The 19425-nt window shown below is 38.8% G+C and overlaps 1 protein-coding gene across 1 annotated transcript in view; it reads left to right on the top strand.

Annotated features, from left to right (window-relative positions):
• TARS3 (threonyl-tRNA synthetase 3) overlaps positions 1 to 19425 on the top strand; it is a 63333-nt gene that overhangs the window by 18527 nt on the left and 25381 nt on the right. The window contains exons 6-11 of the mRNA XM_044230515.1: positions 1180 to 1244; positions 5081 to 5159; positions 5828 to 5974; positions 6794 to 6892; positions 14747 to 14913; positions 17005 to 17167. Coding sequence (XP_044086450.1) covers positions 1180 to 1244; positions 5081 to 5159; positions 5828 to 5974; positions 6794 to 6892; positions 14747 to 14913; positions 17005 to 17167 — 720 coding nt within the window. The remainder of the gene's footprint in view (positions 1 to 1179; positions 1245 to 5080; positions 5160 to 5827; positions 5975 to 6793; positions 6893 to 14746; positions 14914 to 17004; positions 17168 to 19425) is intronic.

A 19425-nucleotide genomic window follows, 5' to 3' on the forward strand; every position in this document is an offset into this window, starting at 1 on the left:
ATTAAAACTAGAACTACCGTAGGATCCAGCAATCACACTACTACGCATTTACCCAAACACAAAAATACTAATTCAAAGAGATACATACATCCCACTGTTTATAGCACCACTATCTACAATAGCCAAAATATGGAAACAACCCAAGTATCCATCAGCTGATGAAGAGATAAAGAAGATGTGGTTTATAAACCTACAGTGGAGTATTATTCACCCATAAAAAAGAACGGATTGTTTCCTAGGAAGACATGGATTGAGCTAAATAAGTCAGAGAAAGACAAATGAATGATTTCACTCATATGTGGAATTTAAGAAACTAAACAAATGAGCAAAGGGAAAATAAAAGAGAGAGAAAGAGAGGCAACCCAAGAAACACTCTTAACTACAGAGAACAAACTGATGGTTACCAGAGGGGAGGTGGGTGGGGGGATGGGTGAAATAGGCGATAGGGATTAAGGAGGGCACCTGTGATGAATGATGTATGGAAACCAGGTGATGTATGGAAGTGATGAGTCACTATATTGTACACCTGAATCTACTAACTGAAATTTAAATAAAAACAAAAGAAATACATTTTGGAAATGAGATGAAAAAAATCAGAATCTTCTGGAACAGTGCTGTTCAATTAAAAATATAATGTGATACTGATGTACTATATATGTTGGCTAATTGAATTTAAATAAAAAATTAAAAAAATAAAAATGTAATGTAATCTACAAATCTGAGCCACATATGTAATCTTAAATTTTCTGGTAGCCACATTCTCCCATCCAAGTACTAACTAGGCCCGACCCTGCTTAGCTGGTAGCCACATTCTAATAGCAAAAGAATGGTGGGATTAATTTTTACAACATTTTTTAACCCATTATATCAAAAATATCACTTCAGTCTGTGACCGACATCAAAGTACTTAATACGTTATTTTACATCCTGTCCTTCACGGTAAGAAATCCCTTGTGTTTCGCACTTCGGCTCATTCGTTTCAGACGGGTTCCGTCGCGAGTGCTCTGAAGCCACTCGGGCTCATGGCTCCTGGTTTGGACACTACCTCTCAGCTGTGAGCTCATGGTATTTCCCGGGTCTCAGCAGCTAAAACACAGTAGACATCCATTCAGTGTCTATTGAAGAAAGTAAAAGTTTTTCTTCCCACATAATAATACGCAAATATATTTTTCTTTGTAGTACAATAAATTTAAGTGCCGCATCCTGAATGAGAAAGTGAACACGCCAACTACGACAGTTTACAGGTAAAGCATTTTTAATTAAGCATTGCTCGTGGTAAACTTGGTGTGAGAAGTAGAAGCAGTTGGTCTTTGGGTGGATGGTGTATTTGTAAATTCTCATGGTTGATGTACTACTTGGGTTTGGGACTCCAAAATGTGATCAGCAAAGGGAAATTACTCCCTCTTCGTTTGTATTTATCAGGCTGTTACTAAACCCTGAATTTTTGTTTCCTGGACGTTAGAGGTGATGCACCTTTCCCCCCATGGGTGAGACTGTGTTTGCCCAGTGCCTTACATATTAGTGGGGGCTGTTAAGGAAGGGATTTTGTTTTGCCCTCCCATATTCTTATTAACGTGGCAGCGAGAGTTGTTGAGGCCATCTGTATCCCACAGTGATTTTTCTGCCTCTCACCACATTCCCCGTTTTCTGGAGTCCAAGAGCATTAACTTTCATGCATTAGCTGGATGTTCGTGATGAAACATAATGAAAGACAATGTGTTTTGAGAACCAAAGGCAAATCAAATAGTAGGAAGAGGCAAGTGAAGTCAGTACCATATGACTTAGTTCTGTTCCTTTAACCTCTGAGCCCCTTTTTTATTCATGCAATTTTTTAAAGCTACCTGACAGGTAATTGCTGTCCTCCATGTCTGTGTGTTCCTGCCGGCTGGCTGCTTCTGTGACCTTCACGGTCCCATCTTAGAAGATCTGATGTCTATGTAATTGAAATCACAGCTATCCTCCTAAGGGCATTTACTTTCCACAGTCAAGTACTTATGGTTCTGGGGATTAATTGTGCTGTAAGTCAAGTCATCTCCCCTCTAAGCAAAGCTATGCACAGGACATTTCTTGCATTATAATATGAACTCATTGCCCTTTGACATTGAAACAGGATAGATACCTGCTTGCCTTATTTTTTCCATTCTCCAATGACCTGATAAGGTTTTATTATTCATTACCTGTAATTCAAATTAATAGAATATGCATTTTAAAGCTTAAAGATACACGAAGAAATAGAAAAGATATGCTGTTTTAAAATTCTGGCTTCTAATACTTGAGCCTTTTTGGTTATTTCCTTGAGCCTTACTTAGGTCAACACTGGCACTTCTTACTCTGCCAGTTTAATTTTTGGAAAATGAATTGCTTTTCTTTCTATAGGATTATTTAAAGATTAGAGTATTGGAGTCTTTGTGCTAATTAGGCATTCCTTCATTCCTCTGAGTGTTGGTTTACTGCTTCCATTTTGGGCAGAGAACAATACAGCCTGGTCATTCAAAGAAATGATATTTTCATCTTTAAAGCTTATTTCACTTTGGTGAACCAGTCCCTCTATGTATTCATTGTTATTTTTAACCTTTTAAGCTGTGAACTTTTAAAATATTTAAAATTAGTTACAGTAGTTAAGGAACAACTCACTTTATTAAATTTTCCTTAAATTAATTGATTTTTAAGGACCCCCCCCCGACTGTTACACAGATGTATAAATACTGTGTCATTTGTATTTTAAATGTTTCTGTTCTTGGAAAAAAAGTCTGCTTATTAAGGTTTGGGGGTCCTTGTTTGGTAGAGGTACAAGTGAATTCCCAGCAACAGTATTAGGTGCCTTTTGTTTTTTTGTTTGTTGTGTTTTGTTTTTGAAAGAGAGAGAGAGAGGGCATACGCCGCCAGTGAGGAGGGGACAGAGGGAGAGAGAATCTTAAGTAGGTTCCATGCCCAGCACATGATGTGGGCTTGATCACTCAGCCCTGAGATCATGACCTGAGCCAAAATCAGGAGTCGGACAATTAACCAACTGAGCTACCCAGGAAAGCCACCAAGTGGTTTTTTGTTTTTTGTTTTTTAAATTTCTTTTCAGCTTAACAATATTCATTGTTTTTTTCACCACACCCAGTGCTCCATGCATTCCGTGCCCTCTCTAATACCCACCACCTTGTTTTAATAGTGGTGTCATCTCTGACACCACTGTTAAACTTCAGCCCGAGAGTTGCACTGTAAGTCAGTGTTCTTTTTTAGTAAACCGAAAGACAAGTAAGCATTTTGTCATAATGCCAGAGGGCCTAAAAACAAATAGAACACTCATGAAATTTATTTATTTACTTTTTAAACAGCCCTGATTTTTTTCTTTTATATATTTCCTCAAATTTTCTTTTTTTTAAATTTAAGTTAATTTAATTTTTTTTCAGTGTTCCAAAATTCACAGTTTATGCCCCACACCCAGTGCTCCATGCAGTACATGCCTTCCTTAATACCTACCACCAGGCTCACCCAACCCCCACCTCCCCCAAAACCCTCGCATTGTTTTTCAGAGTCCACAGTTTCTCATGGTTTGTCTCCCCCTCCAATTTCCCCCAAATCCCTTCTCCTCTCCATCTCCCCATGTCCTCCATGTTATTCCTTATGCTCCACAAGTAAGTGAAACCATATGATAATTGACTCTCTCTGCTTGACTTACTTCACTCAGCATAATCTCCCCTAGTTCTGTCCATGTTGATACAAAAGTTGGGTATTCATCCTTTCTGATGGAGGCATAATACTCCACATCTTCTTTATCCATTTGTCTGTTGAAGGGCATCTTGGCTCTTTCCACAGTTTGGCGACTATGGCCATTGCTGCTATGAACATTGGGGTACAAATGTCCCTTCTTTTCACTACATCTGTATCTTTGGGGTAAATACCCAGTAGTGCCATTCAGGGTCATAGCAAAGCTCTATTTTTAATTTCTTAAGAAATTTCCACACTCTTTTCCAAAGTGGCTGTACCAACTTGCATTCCCACCAACAGTGTAAGAAAGTTCTGATTTTTTTAAAAAAAGGTTTTATTTATTTATTTGAGAGAGATGGAGAGAGAGTGCACACACATGCAGGGGAGAGGAGCAGAAGGAGGGAGGGAGGGAGAAGCAGACTCCCTACTGAGCAGGGAGCCTGATGCAGGGCTCAATCCCAGGACCCTCGGATCATGACCTGAACGGAAGGCAGAGGCTTCATCGACTGAGCCATCCTGGCACCCCAGACTTGATTTTTAAGAACAGGTCTAGGTCCACAACAAAATGGAGAAGGCACAGCAATTTCTCCTGTACCCCTCCTTCACACATGCACAGCCTTGCCCACTCTCAACACCCCCCACAAACTGACACATTAGACACAAGTGATGGACCTTCATATGATGGACATGTCATAGTCACAGAGAGCCCAGAGTCTGCATCATGGTTCACTCTTGTTGGAGTTCTGTGGGTTTGGTGAAGTTTATTTTTAGAGTGAGGTATCAAGTTAGTGCATTTTGTATAAATTACAGGTAATTTTGGTTTCGAAAGTTAGTGTAGAGCAGGGGAATGACTTTTTGATTTTATGAAAGTGGAAGGTTTTTAAGAGCCTTGGGATATGACATTGAAAAGTGGGGTCTTTACGTACAGTTACTTTCAGAAGATTATGTAACTTTTGAATTTTTTAAAAAAATTGTATTTACTTATTTGAGAGATAGACAGTGAGAGAGACCACAAGAGGGGAGAAGGTCAGAGGGAGAAGCAGACTCCCTGTGGAGCTGGGAGCCAGATGCAGGACTTCATAGCTGGACTCCGGGATCATGACCTGAGACGAAGGCAGTTGCTTGACCAACTAAGCCACCTAGGAGCCCTGTAACTTTTGAATTTGAGCAGAGAAGGGAATACTGGGATCTAAGGCTAGATAAATTGCCTCTTTATCCTAAATTAAAAATTAATTATTTTAAGTTGTCCCCAAATTAAAAATTGACCGAAGATGTATAAATAAGTGAGATCCTTCACTTTAAACATGAAAACACAGTTTGTAATGAATGATCCGTAAAGCTGAAACTGTTACCTGGGCATGTCTGAAACATTTCATTATAGGTGCGGTCCGCTAATTGACCTCTGCAAAGGCCCCCATGTAAGACACACTGGAAAAATTAAAACCATAAAAATTTTCAAGGTAAGGATTTTTGTTTAATACAGCAAACTTAAGATGACCCGGATAATGAGGAATTTCAATCATATCTTTTATAATCTGAACATTGCAGTATTGTAAAATACTTCATTATTTAATTCTTATATAAACTTCTAAAAATACTATAATTTTTTACATTTTTGATAATTAGTACCTTACAAGTAGCTGTTAGCTTTTTATTATCTAACCTTACTTTGCCTTTCTTTTTCATATGGTATGTTAAGATATTGTTCTGCATATAGATAGTTAAGATATATAGACATAAGATAGTTAAGATACATAGATTTACAGATGTGAAGATACTGTTTTCTCAAATCACCATAAGTGAACAACAACACTTGACTAGATCATCACGTTCCCCTTCCTCTGCTGCTCCTCTCTTCAGTGGTGCAATTACTCTTGGCATTGCCGGTCTTCCCTTTCTTCCACACTTCCCATTCCCACAATCCACAGTGGACTCAGTCATTTTCTGATGGATTTGGGCTGGGCAGGTTTAATTAGACTCCATTTCAAAGTCTTTCCAGGGGTAATAAAAGTCATCTTTAAGTAAAGCTATGTGGATGATATTGCAAAAAGTTGTGCACATGTTTAAAATCAGGTTTATTTGTCACCAAATGTTTGGTGTGCTTACCTAAATCCTGTTGGATGTGTAGAATTCCTCAACATATTGGGAGGGAAATCCCAAAATGGAAACACTGCAGAGGATCTACGGGATCTCCTTCCCTGATAACAAGATGATGAAGACCTGGGAAAAGTTCCAAGAGGAAGCCAGGAACCGAGATCACAGGAAGATTGGAAAGGTACCTGCGTGTCCTGGTCCCCAGCAGGATGGGGATTTTCTTTGTTGGCCTCTGATTAAGTTGTTCGGTGTCTCTTCATCTCTTGTCCTGTCTTCTGTTCTTGCTAGCACTCTGAGTTGAGTTTGCTGTTGGGTTCTTGCGTGCTAATCTCCCAAATGTCTTCTCACCTCTTGCCTTCCCGTGTCTTCTGTTAAATTTAGAAATTACACCCTTCTCTCATTCTTACCATGAAACAAAAATAGTGTTTTTAAAAAGCTGTATGTCCTTGATAATATACTTTGTATTTGGGCAACAGGGCAGAAAGAAAGAAGGAGATTTGAGAGCAGGCAGACCCGGGGTTCAGTCTCCGTGGGGCCATTTAGGAGCTATGTTATGTGGGGGCCCGGGTATTTGCTTCCGGAACTCCCTCGGAAGCCCTTGCAGGGCTGATGCAAGGACAGACACTGGATGGTGGCGGCAGCATGGGGCAGGTGTTCAGTGGTGACAGCCATGATGATGATCCCCACCAGGTAGAGCCCACCTCCCGAGGTGACCTTTTCTGAACTTTGTGCCATGTTCTCTGCCCACGAGGTCCACGCTCCCAGGTGCCCAGTCAGAAATCCGCAGTAAATAAAAGGTGAACGAAAAGCTAACTAACCATAAATACAAATTGTGATTTTATATGCACTAGTACATAGAGGTAAGTATTGAGGGGGCTTCAGGAAGTCAGTCATTAGAAGATGGAAATTGTGACTGAGTCATTCCTAACATGTCACATACGTATAGTGAATATTGATCAATGGCAGTGAGATTTGAGATGCATTTATTGTTTTAATCTAGGAACAAGAACTGTTCTTTTTCCATGATTTGAGTCCTGGAAGCTGCTTTTTTCTTCCCAGAGGAGCCTTCATTTATAATACACTTATGGATTTCATACGAGTAAGTTAACTTTTAAAATGTTTTTCTTATCCAGCCCCATTTTACATTTTACTATTTTCTTTCATAGTAAGATGGCAAGCATTTTCATTAACTTTAGTTTGGTGATATTATTAAGAGTTTTGAACCTAGAAGAGAAATACTGGGTTGAGCCTCAGAAAAAATTGAGATAAATTCTATATCCCCTAGATAAAATGCATTCTTGGGATTTCAATAAGTGCACCTCCCATCCACGGAAGTTTCTAGAACATGAACAATACAGAGATAGTATTATTAGGCTAAGCATGGAACTCCCTGTGAAGGAGAGGAAAGGAGGAAGTGTCTAACTGGTACACAATGCTAAATGATGAAGGGTTGCTTCTCAAAATATGGTCCATGGTCCCCCTCCATTGTCCGTGGTGTGACTCCCAGGTGACTGGGAGCCAAGAGTAAAGACAACTGTATAAAATACCTTCGTGTAATAAAGGTAAAATCTTCGTGTAAAATCTATAGATTAGAAAGTCTTCAGTTTATATCATTTGAACTACAGATTGTGTTCAAAGGCGATCCGTGTAGACTATTAGGATTATGTTTCCTTTTTGCATGTGTTTTTGTCTTTCCCATAACTAATAATCATCTAAAATTTTCACTTACTCAGTTTTATATCACTAACTTATTTAGTTCTTATCACTAATTCACCCTCAAACTTTTCCTCAAAACTGCAAAAACTTCTTACGAGTGTTTTCTGATGATCCAGGTAATGTCTCAGTAATTTTCAAAATGTGGTCCTCTTGTTCTAGAATTAACTTGCTACAGGGATTCTTGCCAACTGGCGTCTTAGGACTTGCTTTCTTCATCAGTCTCGCAACTCCCCTCACGTCTCTGCTATGTTCATTCTCCTCTTTCCTCATCCCACATCTTCCTCTTCCTTCCTTATCCCTCTCATCTGGGGGAGCACTTTCTTCAGTAACTTCCTGAGACAAGGTTAGTGGCGCGAGCTGGTTATTCTCTGTCCACCTCACCATTCTCATTTCTATTCCTTCTCTTCTTATGCCTTGTCCTTGGAGGCTAGGTTCTGTGGACTCTATAACCTGGGCTGCATACCTTCCAGTAGGGATTGGCCAGGATGAGGCCATGGTAGGCCAGAGGGCCTTGAAGAATCACCCAAGATTATCTGGGACTTGAGCAGGTAGTGATGACCATCACAATTACTATTTCGGATAGGCTGTCTTTGTGGAGAATCAGCACAGTCCCTGGCACCCCGAACTCTCAAGGTTAGGGGCTGAGTGTGTGGAGAATAACCAGAAAACCTCTATGATGGCCTGAAAGCAATCTCTTATCTTTATAGATGCAAGACACACATGGCTGATGATTAGACCTGAGGCCTGATTGTATGGGCTGCAGAGTTGTAAAGTCATTTAAATTCACAACCCCAGTTGTTTCTTATGCTAAGGTAAGGGCACTTGTGGGTAAAGAGTGGGTTCCTGAATTTTGGAGCAAGAATTTTTGGCAGACACAGATGAGGCAGAGGACTTGAAATTTCCAGATACCCTTTGTCTGAAGAAATTGGCCTTTACATGCAAACAAAACAAAAATATTCAGGGACTTTACCTGTTTTTTCTCTTCTATATGGTCTTGCCTTTTCCCATATTTAGTAATTTTTTATTATATATAAATACTGTGTATAAAAAGAACTTCAAAGGCTGTAGATAATGTCATCTCCCATGAGAGCATTTACCTCCTGCCAAGACTGAAGGCTAATTGCTTGATCCAATTAAAGATTGAGCTGAGTTAGGGCTGGGCTTTCATTTTGATAAGACACGGTCTATCTCTTCTTCATATTTCTAGGGCATGACCCTGTGGTCTCCAGACCTGACAGTCTGGTCTCTTCAGCTCTGAAAGCCTGGAGGAGAGTCAATTCTGCTCTTCGAATGTGTTCTACTGGGTAGCAAACTGTTCCAGATCTCATCAAATTACTGCATTGGCCCAACATCTAATAATACGTCATCTGAATCAGGTCTAGGTGCAGACGAGGCTCCTCAGGAGCAAAGTACAGATCACCAAGTGCAGTCCTTCTCATTGTGAGATCTGTGAACTAAAGGGAAAAGTTATCTGTGGGCTACCCCCTCCCCGCCCACATTACACAATAATGACAGACAAACAGGTTGCAGTACATACTGCCATTCAGAAAGGGTTGGGGAAGAGTAGTAGTCACCGATCTGCAGAAATCCTGACAATGTACAATGTACTCATTCTTTCTCCCTGGTCAGAAAATGCACTTTGGTTAGGACTTTTGTCTCTGCATGTGTTGTGGTTCTGACCTTTGCATCATCCTTCCTTTACCATGAGAAATAGCCCATGTAGACCTCTGTGTAGCTTTCTCAATATTCTCAATCTGTTTCTTTTGGGAGGCATGTAGGGGTTCCAAGGCCTCATCTCATTGTGTGCTATCTCTGTCCCTTTTAGTCTACGCCAGTACAATTCCTTTAAAAGCTTCATGAGATCTTTTATATACAATTATAGTCAACACTTAGATGAAAATCACACCCGTGTCTCTTTATGAGCCAGATCGTTCTCTACCTAAGCCTGCCTGTGAGGTTGATGTGAGACAGTACACTTAAGATTCTTTTTTTTTTTTTTAAGATTTTATTTATTTATTTGACAGACAGAGATCACCCATAGGCAGAGAGGCAGGCAGAGGGAAAGAGGGATGCAGGCTCCCCACTGAGCAGAGAGCCCAGTGTGGGGCTCGATCCCAGGACCCTGGGATCATGACCAGAGTGGAAGGCAGAGGCTTTAACCCACGGAGCCACCCAGGCGCCCCAGTACACTCAAGATTCTTAAAAGCCTTAATGTTTGGGGCACTTGGGTGACTCAGTCTGTTAAGCATCTGACGTATGGTTTTGGCTCAGGTCATGATCTCGAAGTTGCGAGACTGAGGCCCACCTTGGGCTCTGGCGTCAGTGCAGAGTCTGCTTTGGATTCTGTCTCCCTTTGCCTCCAGCTCATACACACTCTCCCTCTCAAAACAAATCTTAAGATAAAAAAATTTTTAAAGTCTTACTGTCTAGGTGACAGAGTCTACCAAGCACAGTCTTAAGACTCTCAGAAGACTTACCAGCTATCACATGGATCATTCTGAGGTCTTCACAAGTGACACACAGCCATACCCTCAAGAGCTTTACCCTAGACCCTGCTTTATTGGTGGTGACAAGCCTTTCTTACCTTGTGAGCCTTTGGTGGAGAGTCTAAGGATGCAATAGTTTCATTTTTGAATCCAACAGGTCCTGGCATTTTAATACTCCCTCTCAAAATCGTAATAGTACCCTATTTAGTTTACGTCTGTCTTATATTTTGTCATAGGCAGCCATAAGAAGTCAGTTGTCCCTTTCTTCTTTCTGCCTAGACACATCCTAGCTATAGTCCATGAATTCTTTGGGTAGTTTTTCTGTTTTTCATGACTCAGGTGATAGTGGTACCACATAACAAGAGTCCCTTTTCTTCATCCTCCAATTTATTTTCCTCACTGTCCTTCCAAGTCCTCACAGAGAGTCTCTAGCCTTCCAGCTCCCGCCCACCAGCTGGCTCCAAAGTCAAGGCTGCATATTTTAGGTTTCTATTATAGCAGCACCCACATCTGGTGCAAATTCTGTTCTGGTTGTCTATTAAAGCATTAAAGAATGTCCTAAAGCTTAGTTGCTTAAAATGGCCTTGGCCTTTTCATTTCCTTTCCTTTCTTTTCTTTAAAGATTTTATTTATTTATTTGATAGAGGGAGACACAGTGAGAGAGGGAACACTAGCAGGGGGAGTAGGGGAGGGAGAAGCAGGATTCCTGAGGAGCAGGGAGCCTGATGCGGGACTTAATCCCAGGACCCTGGGATTGTGACCTTAACCGACTGAGCCACCCAGGTGTCCCCATTTTTGTTTTTTTTTTTAATTATTATCTCTAATGGTCTAAGTGTTAGTCTTATCAAGGTGGTTCTACATTGAGTTCCTTATATGACTGCATTCAGGTGGAGGCTGATGCCAGAATTGCTGGTTGAAATTCAAGTTACATTTGTTGAAATGCATAAATATGAAGCTTACAGCATAAGAAATTTTCACACGTGTGTGCATCTATACAATCACCACCTAAATCAAGACATAGAACAGTTCCAGCCTTTTTTTAAATTAATATTTTGTTTATTTATTTGACAGGCAGAGATCACAAGTAGGCAGAGAGGAAGGCAGAGAGAGAGGAGGAAACAGGCTCCCCGCCGAGCAGAGAGCCCGATGTGGGGCTCGATCCTAGGACCCCGAGACCATGACCTGAGCCGAAGGCAGAGGATCGAACCACTGAGCCACCCAGGCGCCCCGAGTTCCAGCCTTTTTTTAAAAAATATTTTATTTATTTATTTGAGAGGGAGAGAGACACAGAGCAGGGGAGGAACACATGGAGAAGGACCAGCAGACTCCCAGTTCAGTGTGCACAGGGCTTGATCCCATGATCCTGAGATCATGACCTGAACTGAAATCAAGAGTTGATTTCACCCAGGCGCCCCCTAGGACAGTTCCATCCTTTCATAAAGTCCTCTTGCATCTTCCCAATCAATACCTGCCTCCCCTCTTCTCACCTGAGATGATCTTGCTGATTTCTCCTAACTATAGATCAGTTGTGCCTTGTTGTAAACTTCATACAATATTAGCTATTGTGTTTCTGGCTTCTTTTGTTCCACTTAATGTCTGAGATTCATCCAAATTTTGTGTATAATTTTCTTTCTATTGTTTGAGGTATTTCATTTTGTGACTATATAACAGGGTATTTATTTGTTCTCCTGTAGGCATACATTTACATTTACGTTGTTTCCGCTTTGGAGCTATTATACATGAAGCTGTTACCAACATTTTTGTACCTGTCTTTTGGTGGACACAGGTACTCACTTCTCTTGGGCATATACCAGGAGTGGAATTGCTAGGTCATAGGACGGTAATGACTAATTTAAGAAAATATTGAATAGTTTTTAGTGGTTGACCCATATACTGTTCCTTCCAGAAATGTATGAGCGTTCCAGTTACTCTACATGCTCCTCAACACTTGGTATTTATCAGTTTGTTGTTCGGGGAGGTACCATGGTATTATTCTGCATTTCCCTGATGAATAATAATATGACAGCCTTTCCATATGTTTATTGATCATTTGGATATCCTCTTTTGTGAAGTTCCTGTTTGTCTTTTCCCCACCTTAAAAAACTAAGTTGTCTTTTTATTATTGATTTTTTAGGGGCTCTTTCTTTATTCTGATATGCGTCATTTGCTGAATGTGTATATTGTGAGTGTGTTTTTTCAAGCTGTGGCTTATGGATTCATTTTCTTAATGATGTCTTTTAGCCAACAGTTCTCATGTTTAACAAAGTCTGGTATATTATTCTTTTCTTTTCTGGTTAGGGCTTTTCATGCCCTCTTTAAGGAATCTTTGCCGACTTCAGAGTCATGAAAACAGTCTTCTTTTTTCTATTCTAGAAGCTTGATTGTATTTGTTTTCAGAGTCAAGGCTATGGTCTAGCTTGAATTCATTTTTAGGTCATGGGGAAGAGGGGTCAAGGTTGATTTTTATTCACAGGTTTATCCAGTGACTTCAGTACCATTTATTACTGCAGTAGAATCTTTTGTCCTAAACCATTAATTTCTGGATATTCACTCTGTTCTTTTGGTCCCTTTGCTATCTGTCCTTGCATTAACACCACATTGCTTTGACTACCATAACTTACTGTAAGTATATATTGTCTTAATATCAGTAATGTAATTAAATTTTTAAATTTTATTCTTATTCAGGATCATTTTGGCTATTCTAGATTCTTTGTGCTTCCATACGAATTTTATATCATCCTTTTCATTTCCTAAAAAATAACTCATTGGGATTTTGATTGGAATTACATTCATTCTATAGATTAATTTGAAGAAATTGACACCTTGACCACATTGAGTTTTCCAATCTCTGGACATGGAAATTTTGTCAGTTCATTTAGTTCTTTCTTTTCCCTCAGCAGTATTTTATAACTTCTATTTTAGAGGTCTTGTACATCGTTCATCAGTTTATCCCTAGACAATCTTTTGAGTAGAAATATCTGTGTGGCTCAGTCAGCTAAGCATCCAACTCTTGATTTTGGCTCAGGTCGTCATCTGAGGGTTGTAGAGACTGAACCCCACCTCGGACTCTGCAGTGGGTGTGGGACCTGCTTAAGGTTCTCTCTCTCCCTCTTCCCTTACCCCTGCTTGTTGTCTCTCACTCTCTCTCTTTCAAAAAAATTTAAAAAAAAGAAAGAAATGAAAGTTAAAGCTGTCATAAGCTCCGTGTCCACCAGACTATCCCCCCACCACACCCCATGGCAAAACAACAACAACAACAACCACAAACCTGAAAATACCGGAGATTGGCAAGAATGTGGAGAAATTCTAACTCGCATTGGTGGAAATGCAAAATGGTACTGCTACTTTGTAAAACAGTTTGGCAGTTTCTTACACAATTAAACATATGCTTACCATGTGACCTATCAATTCCACTCCTACTTATTTACTTTAGAAAAACAAAAACATGCACATACAGAGACTTGTATCTGAATGTCCGCAGAAACCTTATTTATAGTAGCAAAACTGCAGAAAATCAGCTGTAAGCATAATGACATTTCTCGTCATAGGGCATACTTTAAAATCATTCCAAAACACATAAATTGTAAACATGATTAGCAGTATTATCCAGAGTGGATTAAAAGTCCATTGATTATCTCCCGAGCCTAGCTTTAAAATAGTCTCTAGTCAAAACAAAAAAGCAAACACAATTTTTAGGACCTTGTCTAATCTGAACATATAGAGGCATCTGACATAGCCACAGAATGATTGCTGTCCTTTGTAATGATCTATTATTTTGTAAAGACTTTCTAATTTAGTAAAAATGAAAGATAGGAAAGCAGCTTACTGAATGGCTGAGACCAGCTCTCCACAGCCAGACCGAAAAGTTACTCTGCTGAAGAGTAACAATGGAGTACTTTTAATTGATATGAAATGAGTGTTCTTTGTTATTTTAAAATATTATGTTTTATACTTCTTTAACTGTAAGAAAAAAATTTTCTACTTCATTAAAATATGCTGGGCTAGATCTGTGCCAGACATCCCTTAAGTGATTGGCAAATGGTGAGAACCTAAGAAACCAGCAACAGAGATCATCTGATTGATACCTTGAAGAAAAAAAAGTTTACATAAACTAAGAACTTTGGTTGAAAGACTCTCTTTTCCTGTCCCGAGTGATTGAGCTGGGGATGCTGTTGATAGGTAGGGAGGAAGAGAAGACAGCTTATGACTTTATGGATACCAACCACTTAAGGTGTTATAAATTACAGTTCTCAGCTTCATTTCTGTTTAAGACTAAATAGATCAAAACTAAATTTGCATGCAACATAGCATTCATGCTTATCAAGTTATAAAGTGATTCTGACTCTTAAGTAAAAGAAAAATACTTGCTGTTTATCTAGAATGTATAAGGATTTTGGAATTTGTAGTTATAGAAAGTTTATATATACATAATAATATGTAATAACATACTTAATATTATATATGACATATATATAATTTCAATTACTAATTTTCAAAGAATTAACCGATTATATATACTATATATTATTATATAGTACAAAATAAATATACTTAATGTGAAAATGAGACTAAGAGTATTTTAATCTTTCTTCCATGATCCAGAAAGCTGCACACCTAAAACTGAGGGCACATTAACTACAAATTAACATAAAATGTAATCCCAAATTAAGAAATATTCACCCTAGTGTTACTTTGCATGGACTTGTGACCTGTCATACCACATTTTAGCATTAAATATGTTTATCTTAAAGGAGGAATATCACCGACGTAACTTCACAGAAGTGCTCTCTCCCAACATGTACAACAGCAAACTATGGGAGACCTCAGGTCACTGGCAGCATTATAGTGAGAACATGTTTACCTTTGATATTGAGAAGGATACATTTGCCCTAAAGCCCATGAACTGTCCAGGGCACTGGTGAGTATGAAAAGTGAAGCAGATCTTTGTTGCATAAGAGCACATAGCACACCTCATCACAGCTCTTAATAATACTAGTTTGCTTTTTTGGAGTTAACGGATTCCTTTAATCTGAGGAGTGGTGGATATCAGTCATCTTTACAAAGTTCTTTCACTCTGGGGAATGCATTTACTCTTCAAGATGTGTTTGATCTTGGGCAGATGTGGAATGTTTGCTGGAAACCATTTAGTTTTTGCGCCTCTTAGAGATGGAATTATATATCAGTTTTATTAAAATTATTATATTTGGTTTTGCAAGAGTAATACACTTCAAATATACCTATTTGCAGAACATTTAGTTCTTATATACTGAAAAGGCTAGTGAAGTCAAAATCAGTGGGTTACTGGATTTCACTGATTCTAAGATACCTTCCCACCCACTCTCTGACATTTTAACATCCCTGAAATTAGAATGCTTCATGTAATTGGGGCATCTTAGCTTTAGCTTTATGTCATAACTTCATGGTTATTTTCCTTTCTAGCAATACATAATACAGTGATACATCTTACAGTCTTGTCTCAGATTTTTTGAAACAATGTAGTTATCATAAAGCTGGTGTGTAAATTCAACCCTTTAAGACAAGCGTACTTCACAATAGGATGTGAACAGACATGAGTCTCCCCAAAAAATATCCCAACTGTTGTAATTTTGTATCATCAGCATACATAGTTTCAAGTAAATTGGCCTTATAAGTAAGTACAAAACCTCAAAACAAACTGAACGAAATTCTTTGCCCTAGTCAGTAAAGACAAAAAGAAGTTCAACTTTATGATGACAGCATGTAAAAAATATATATTTACCTTTAATTTTATGAAAATGGGTGTATAAACATTCATTTGCTCTCTTTTTAAACAGAAGTTGGAACCTAACCTAGAGTCTTGCATTCTCTGTGTTAACTCTTTAACTCAATTTCCTATTAGGTAATATTTGAAGTTATAACCTGTGATTTCAGCTATAATTATAAATACGTCTAAATGAAAGTAGGGAATGAAATTTTGATTTTCGTACCTTGGAAGAAGGAAGTAGGATCACAGTGGATTAGTGGTGATGGGAGGAAAGCCAGGAGTGGTTTTTTTAGTCTTTTTTTTTTTTCCTTCCAGAAGGGTGGTCTTTTATTCGATAGGGAACAATTCATGAGCGCTTATGGTGCTTGGTGCTAGAAATGCCAAGGAAATTAAGATACAGTCCATTTCCTCAGGGAAATGGGAAAACAGTCCGTTTCCTCAGAGTCCATCTCCTCATGAGCAGAGTGGGACAGAAACAGGTAGGCAATCAGTTATGAAAATGGAAGTTCAGTGTCAAATTAGTGGCATGTTTGGGGTGATCTCAGAGCCTGAGGAGAGACTATCAGGCCCCATTTAGGGAAGTATCCAGGAGGGCTCCACTTAAGAAATAGACTTTGTGGGGCACCTGGGTGGCTCAGTCGTTAAGCATCTGCCTTGGCTCAGGTCATGATCCCAGGGTCCTGAGATCAAGCCCCGAATCAGGCTCCCCTGCTTGTCGGGAGGCCCGCTTCTCTCTCTCCCACTCCCCCTACTTGTGTTTTCTCTCTTGCTGTCTCTCTCTCTCTGTGTCAAATAAATAAGTAAAATATTTAAAAAGAAAAAAGTAGCCTTTAAAATGAACTGTACATAGTAAATGGAAATTCATTCGGAATAGGGAACAGAATTTCTGAAAGAGATAATAGACAGGGTTCTTTCTCAGAGTGCTGCAGTGGTGTAAGTTCAATAATTCCTAGAAGATTTTTTTTTTTTTGAGGAAGAGAGAAAGTGAGCACAGGGAGGAACAGCAGGAGAGGGAGAGGGAACCCACATTGGGGCTCAGTCTTACGACCCTGAGATTATGACCCAAGCTGAAATCAAGAGTCAGATGCTTGACCAACTGGGGCACCAAGGAGCCCCTGAGGAATTTTTTTTTTAAACTGGTGATCTGAGAACCAGAATAGGGTCTTTACAAATCTTGAGGCTTAACTGTAACTTGTTAATATTTAGATAATCACTTAATTTTTTTCTGTGCTGAGTAAAAGCTGTGTGTTGTTGCATCTTTTCTAGTCTAATGTTTGCTCATCGTCCACGATCATGGAGGGAAATGCCTATCAGATTCGCTGATTTTGGAGTTCTTCATAGGAATGAATTGTCAGGAACTTTAAGTGGCTTGACTCGAGTTCGGCGCTTCCAGCAGGATGATGCCCACATCTTCTGCACAGTAGAGCAGGTAATACAGGGTGAAGCTTGGTTGACATAAATCCAGTGTGTTGCACTGGATGCATCTCTTAGTTTCAGAGTCCCTCTAAAGTAAGATATCTGTTCTCATCTCTGAGGTCTCCTTTAGCTCTGACTTTTTTGATCCTCTAATTGGTAATAGATCTGTAATTTCTTATGATTTTATTATCTTTTCCTATCAAATGTCTTCCATTTTATTAACTTAAATACATTTATTGGAATATTTTAAGATATTTGGTAGAATTTTGTTTTTTCTGTTCATTTTTCAGTATTGCCTAGAAGTGAGATTTTATTTTTTCAGGTTTTCATGTCAGTTTAAATAAAAATTGCCATGAAAAGAGTCAACTATCAAATTTGATTTGATAGCTAATTGACCTACTTGACCTAATTGACATTCATAGAACACTTCAACCAATAACAGCAGAGTATACATTCTTTGAAAATGTACACAGAATATTTACCAAAATAGACCATATTCTGGAACTGAAGGAATTATCAATAAATTTAAAGAGATTCAATTCATACAAAATAACATTCTCTGGCTGTAGTGGAATTAAAGTCAAAATCAGTAATGGCTATCTGAAAAACTCCCAAATATTTGTAAAGTAAATAACACACTTCTAAATAATCCATGGATCAAAGAAGAAATCAAAGGGGGCAATTAGCAAATATAATATATCAAAAGAAATGATAGGAAATACAATATATCAAAATTTATGGGACAGCATTAAAATAGTACTTCAAGGGACATTTGTAGCACTAAATGCCTGTATCAGAAAAGAATAATGGTTTCAAATAAGTAACCTCAGCTTCCACTTTAATAGACTAGAAAAAAAATACCAAATTATATCAGAAGTAAGCATAAGAAATAAAATAACAGCAGAAATCAATGAAATAGAAGAAAAGAAAAATAATACAAACCTCCAGTAAAAATCAAAGTCTAGTTCTCTGAGAAGATCAATAAAGTATAAACTTTTAGTCAGACTGATCAGGAAAAAAAGAGAAGATACAAATTAAAAATACTAGAAATGAGAGATATGACATTACTTCAGATTCTATAAATAGTAAAAGAATAGTAAGACAATATTATGAACAATTTTATGCCAGTAAATTTGGCAACTTAGATAAAATGGACAGATTCTTTAAAAGACAAACTACAGACTCACTCAAGAAGTAATAGATAATCTGAGTACTCTTCATCTATTAAAGAAATTGAATTGGTAGTGAATGGCCTTTGCACAGAGAAATCCCCAGGCCATTACGGAATCCCTGGGGAATTCTATCAAGCACTGAAAGAAAAAATAATATCAATTCTTCATATCCTTGCCGAGCATTAACAGAGACCTCCCACATACTTCATAGTGTCCGTGGAGAAACCATGTGGGCCTAGACTTCCACCCTCTTCTGGCAGTAACAAGGTGCCTCTCCTAGTCCCTGTTTGAGTGCTGTTGGAGGAGGTCTAGTGGAGAGATAGGACTTTTACTACCACCCCACAGCAATGAGGCCATGCATTCAATGTGGTCAATAATGGCCATGTGAGGAGCAGCAACACGATACTCCCTACCTCACCCTGCCAACAATCCCACTGTCACCATCAGTAATGAGGAGCTCCTACTTTCATGGGTCCCCAGTGGAAAACCTAGACCCTCTATTCCTACTTTGAAGTAACCAGGAAGTAGTACTTCACCCTCCCTGTTGGAGCAGAATCTATGGAAGCCAGCTACAGAGGTTTAAATAAAATGAAAGGTCTTATAACACTTTACCCAAATTTTAAATTTTATAAATCAAAAGTCATTCATGCCAAGAATTAGGAAAATCTCAACTTAATGAGAAAGGACAATCTACACTAATGTGGAGATTACAAGGATATTAGCATTATCTGACTAAAATTTTAAAGAAGCCATCGTAAGAATGTCTTACCAAGCAAGTACAAATACATTTGGAAAAAAATGAAAACATAGCTTCAAGAAAGAAATAGAAAATCTCCAGAAATAAGTAAAAGAGGGGTGCTTGGGTGGTGGCTCAGTTGGTTAAGTGACCAACTCTTGGTTTTGGCTCAGGTCATGATCTCAGGATCCTGGGATTGAGCCCCACATTGGGCTCCATGCAGGGTGTGGAGCCTGCTTGAGGATTCCCTCCCTTTACCCCTTCGCCTGCTCTCTTTCTCTTTCTCAGATAAATACGCCTTTAAAAAAAAGAAATAAAGGTATAAAGAAGAGCCAAATGAAAATCTTTGAACTGAAAAATATA

The sequence above is a fragment of the Neovison vison genome, chromosome 13 (genome assembly GCF_020171115.1).
Source record: "Neovison vison isolate M4711 chromosome 13, ASM_NN_V1, whole genome shotgun sequence".
Lineage (NCBI taxonomy): Eukaryota > Metazoa > Chordata > Mammalia > Carnivora > Mustelidae > Neogale > Neogale vison.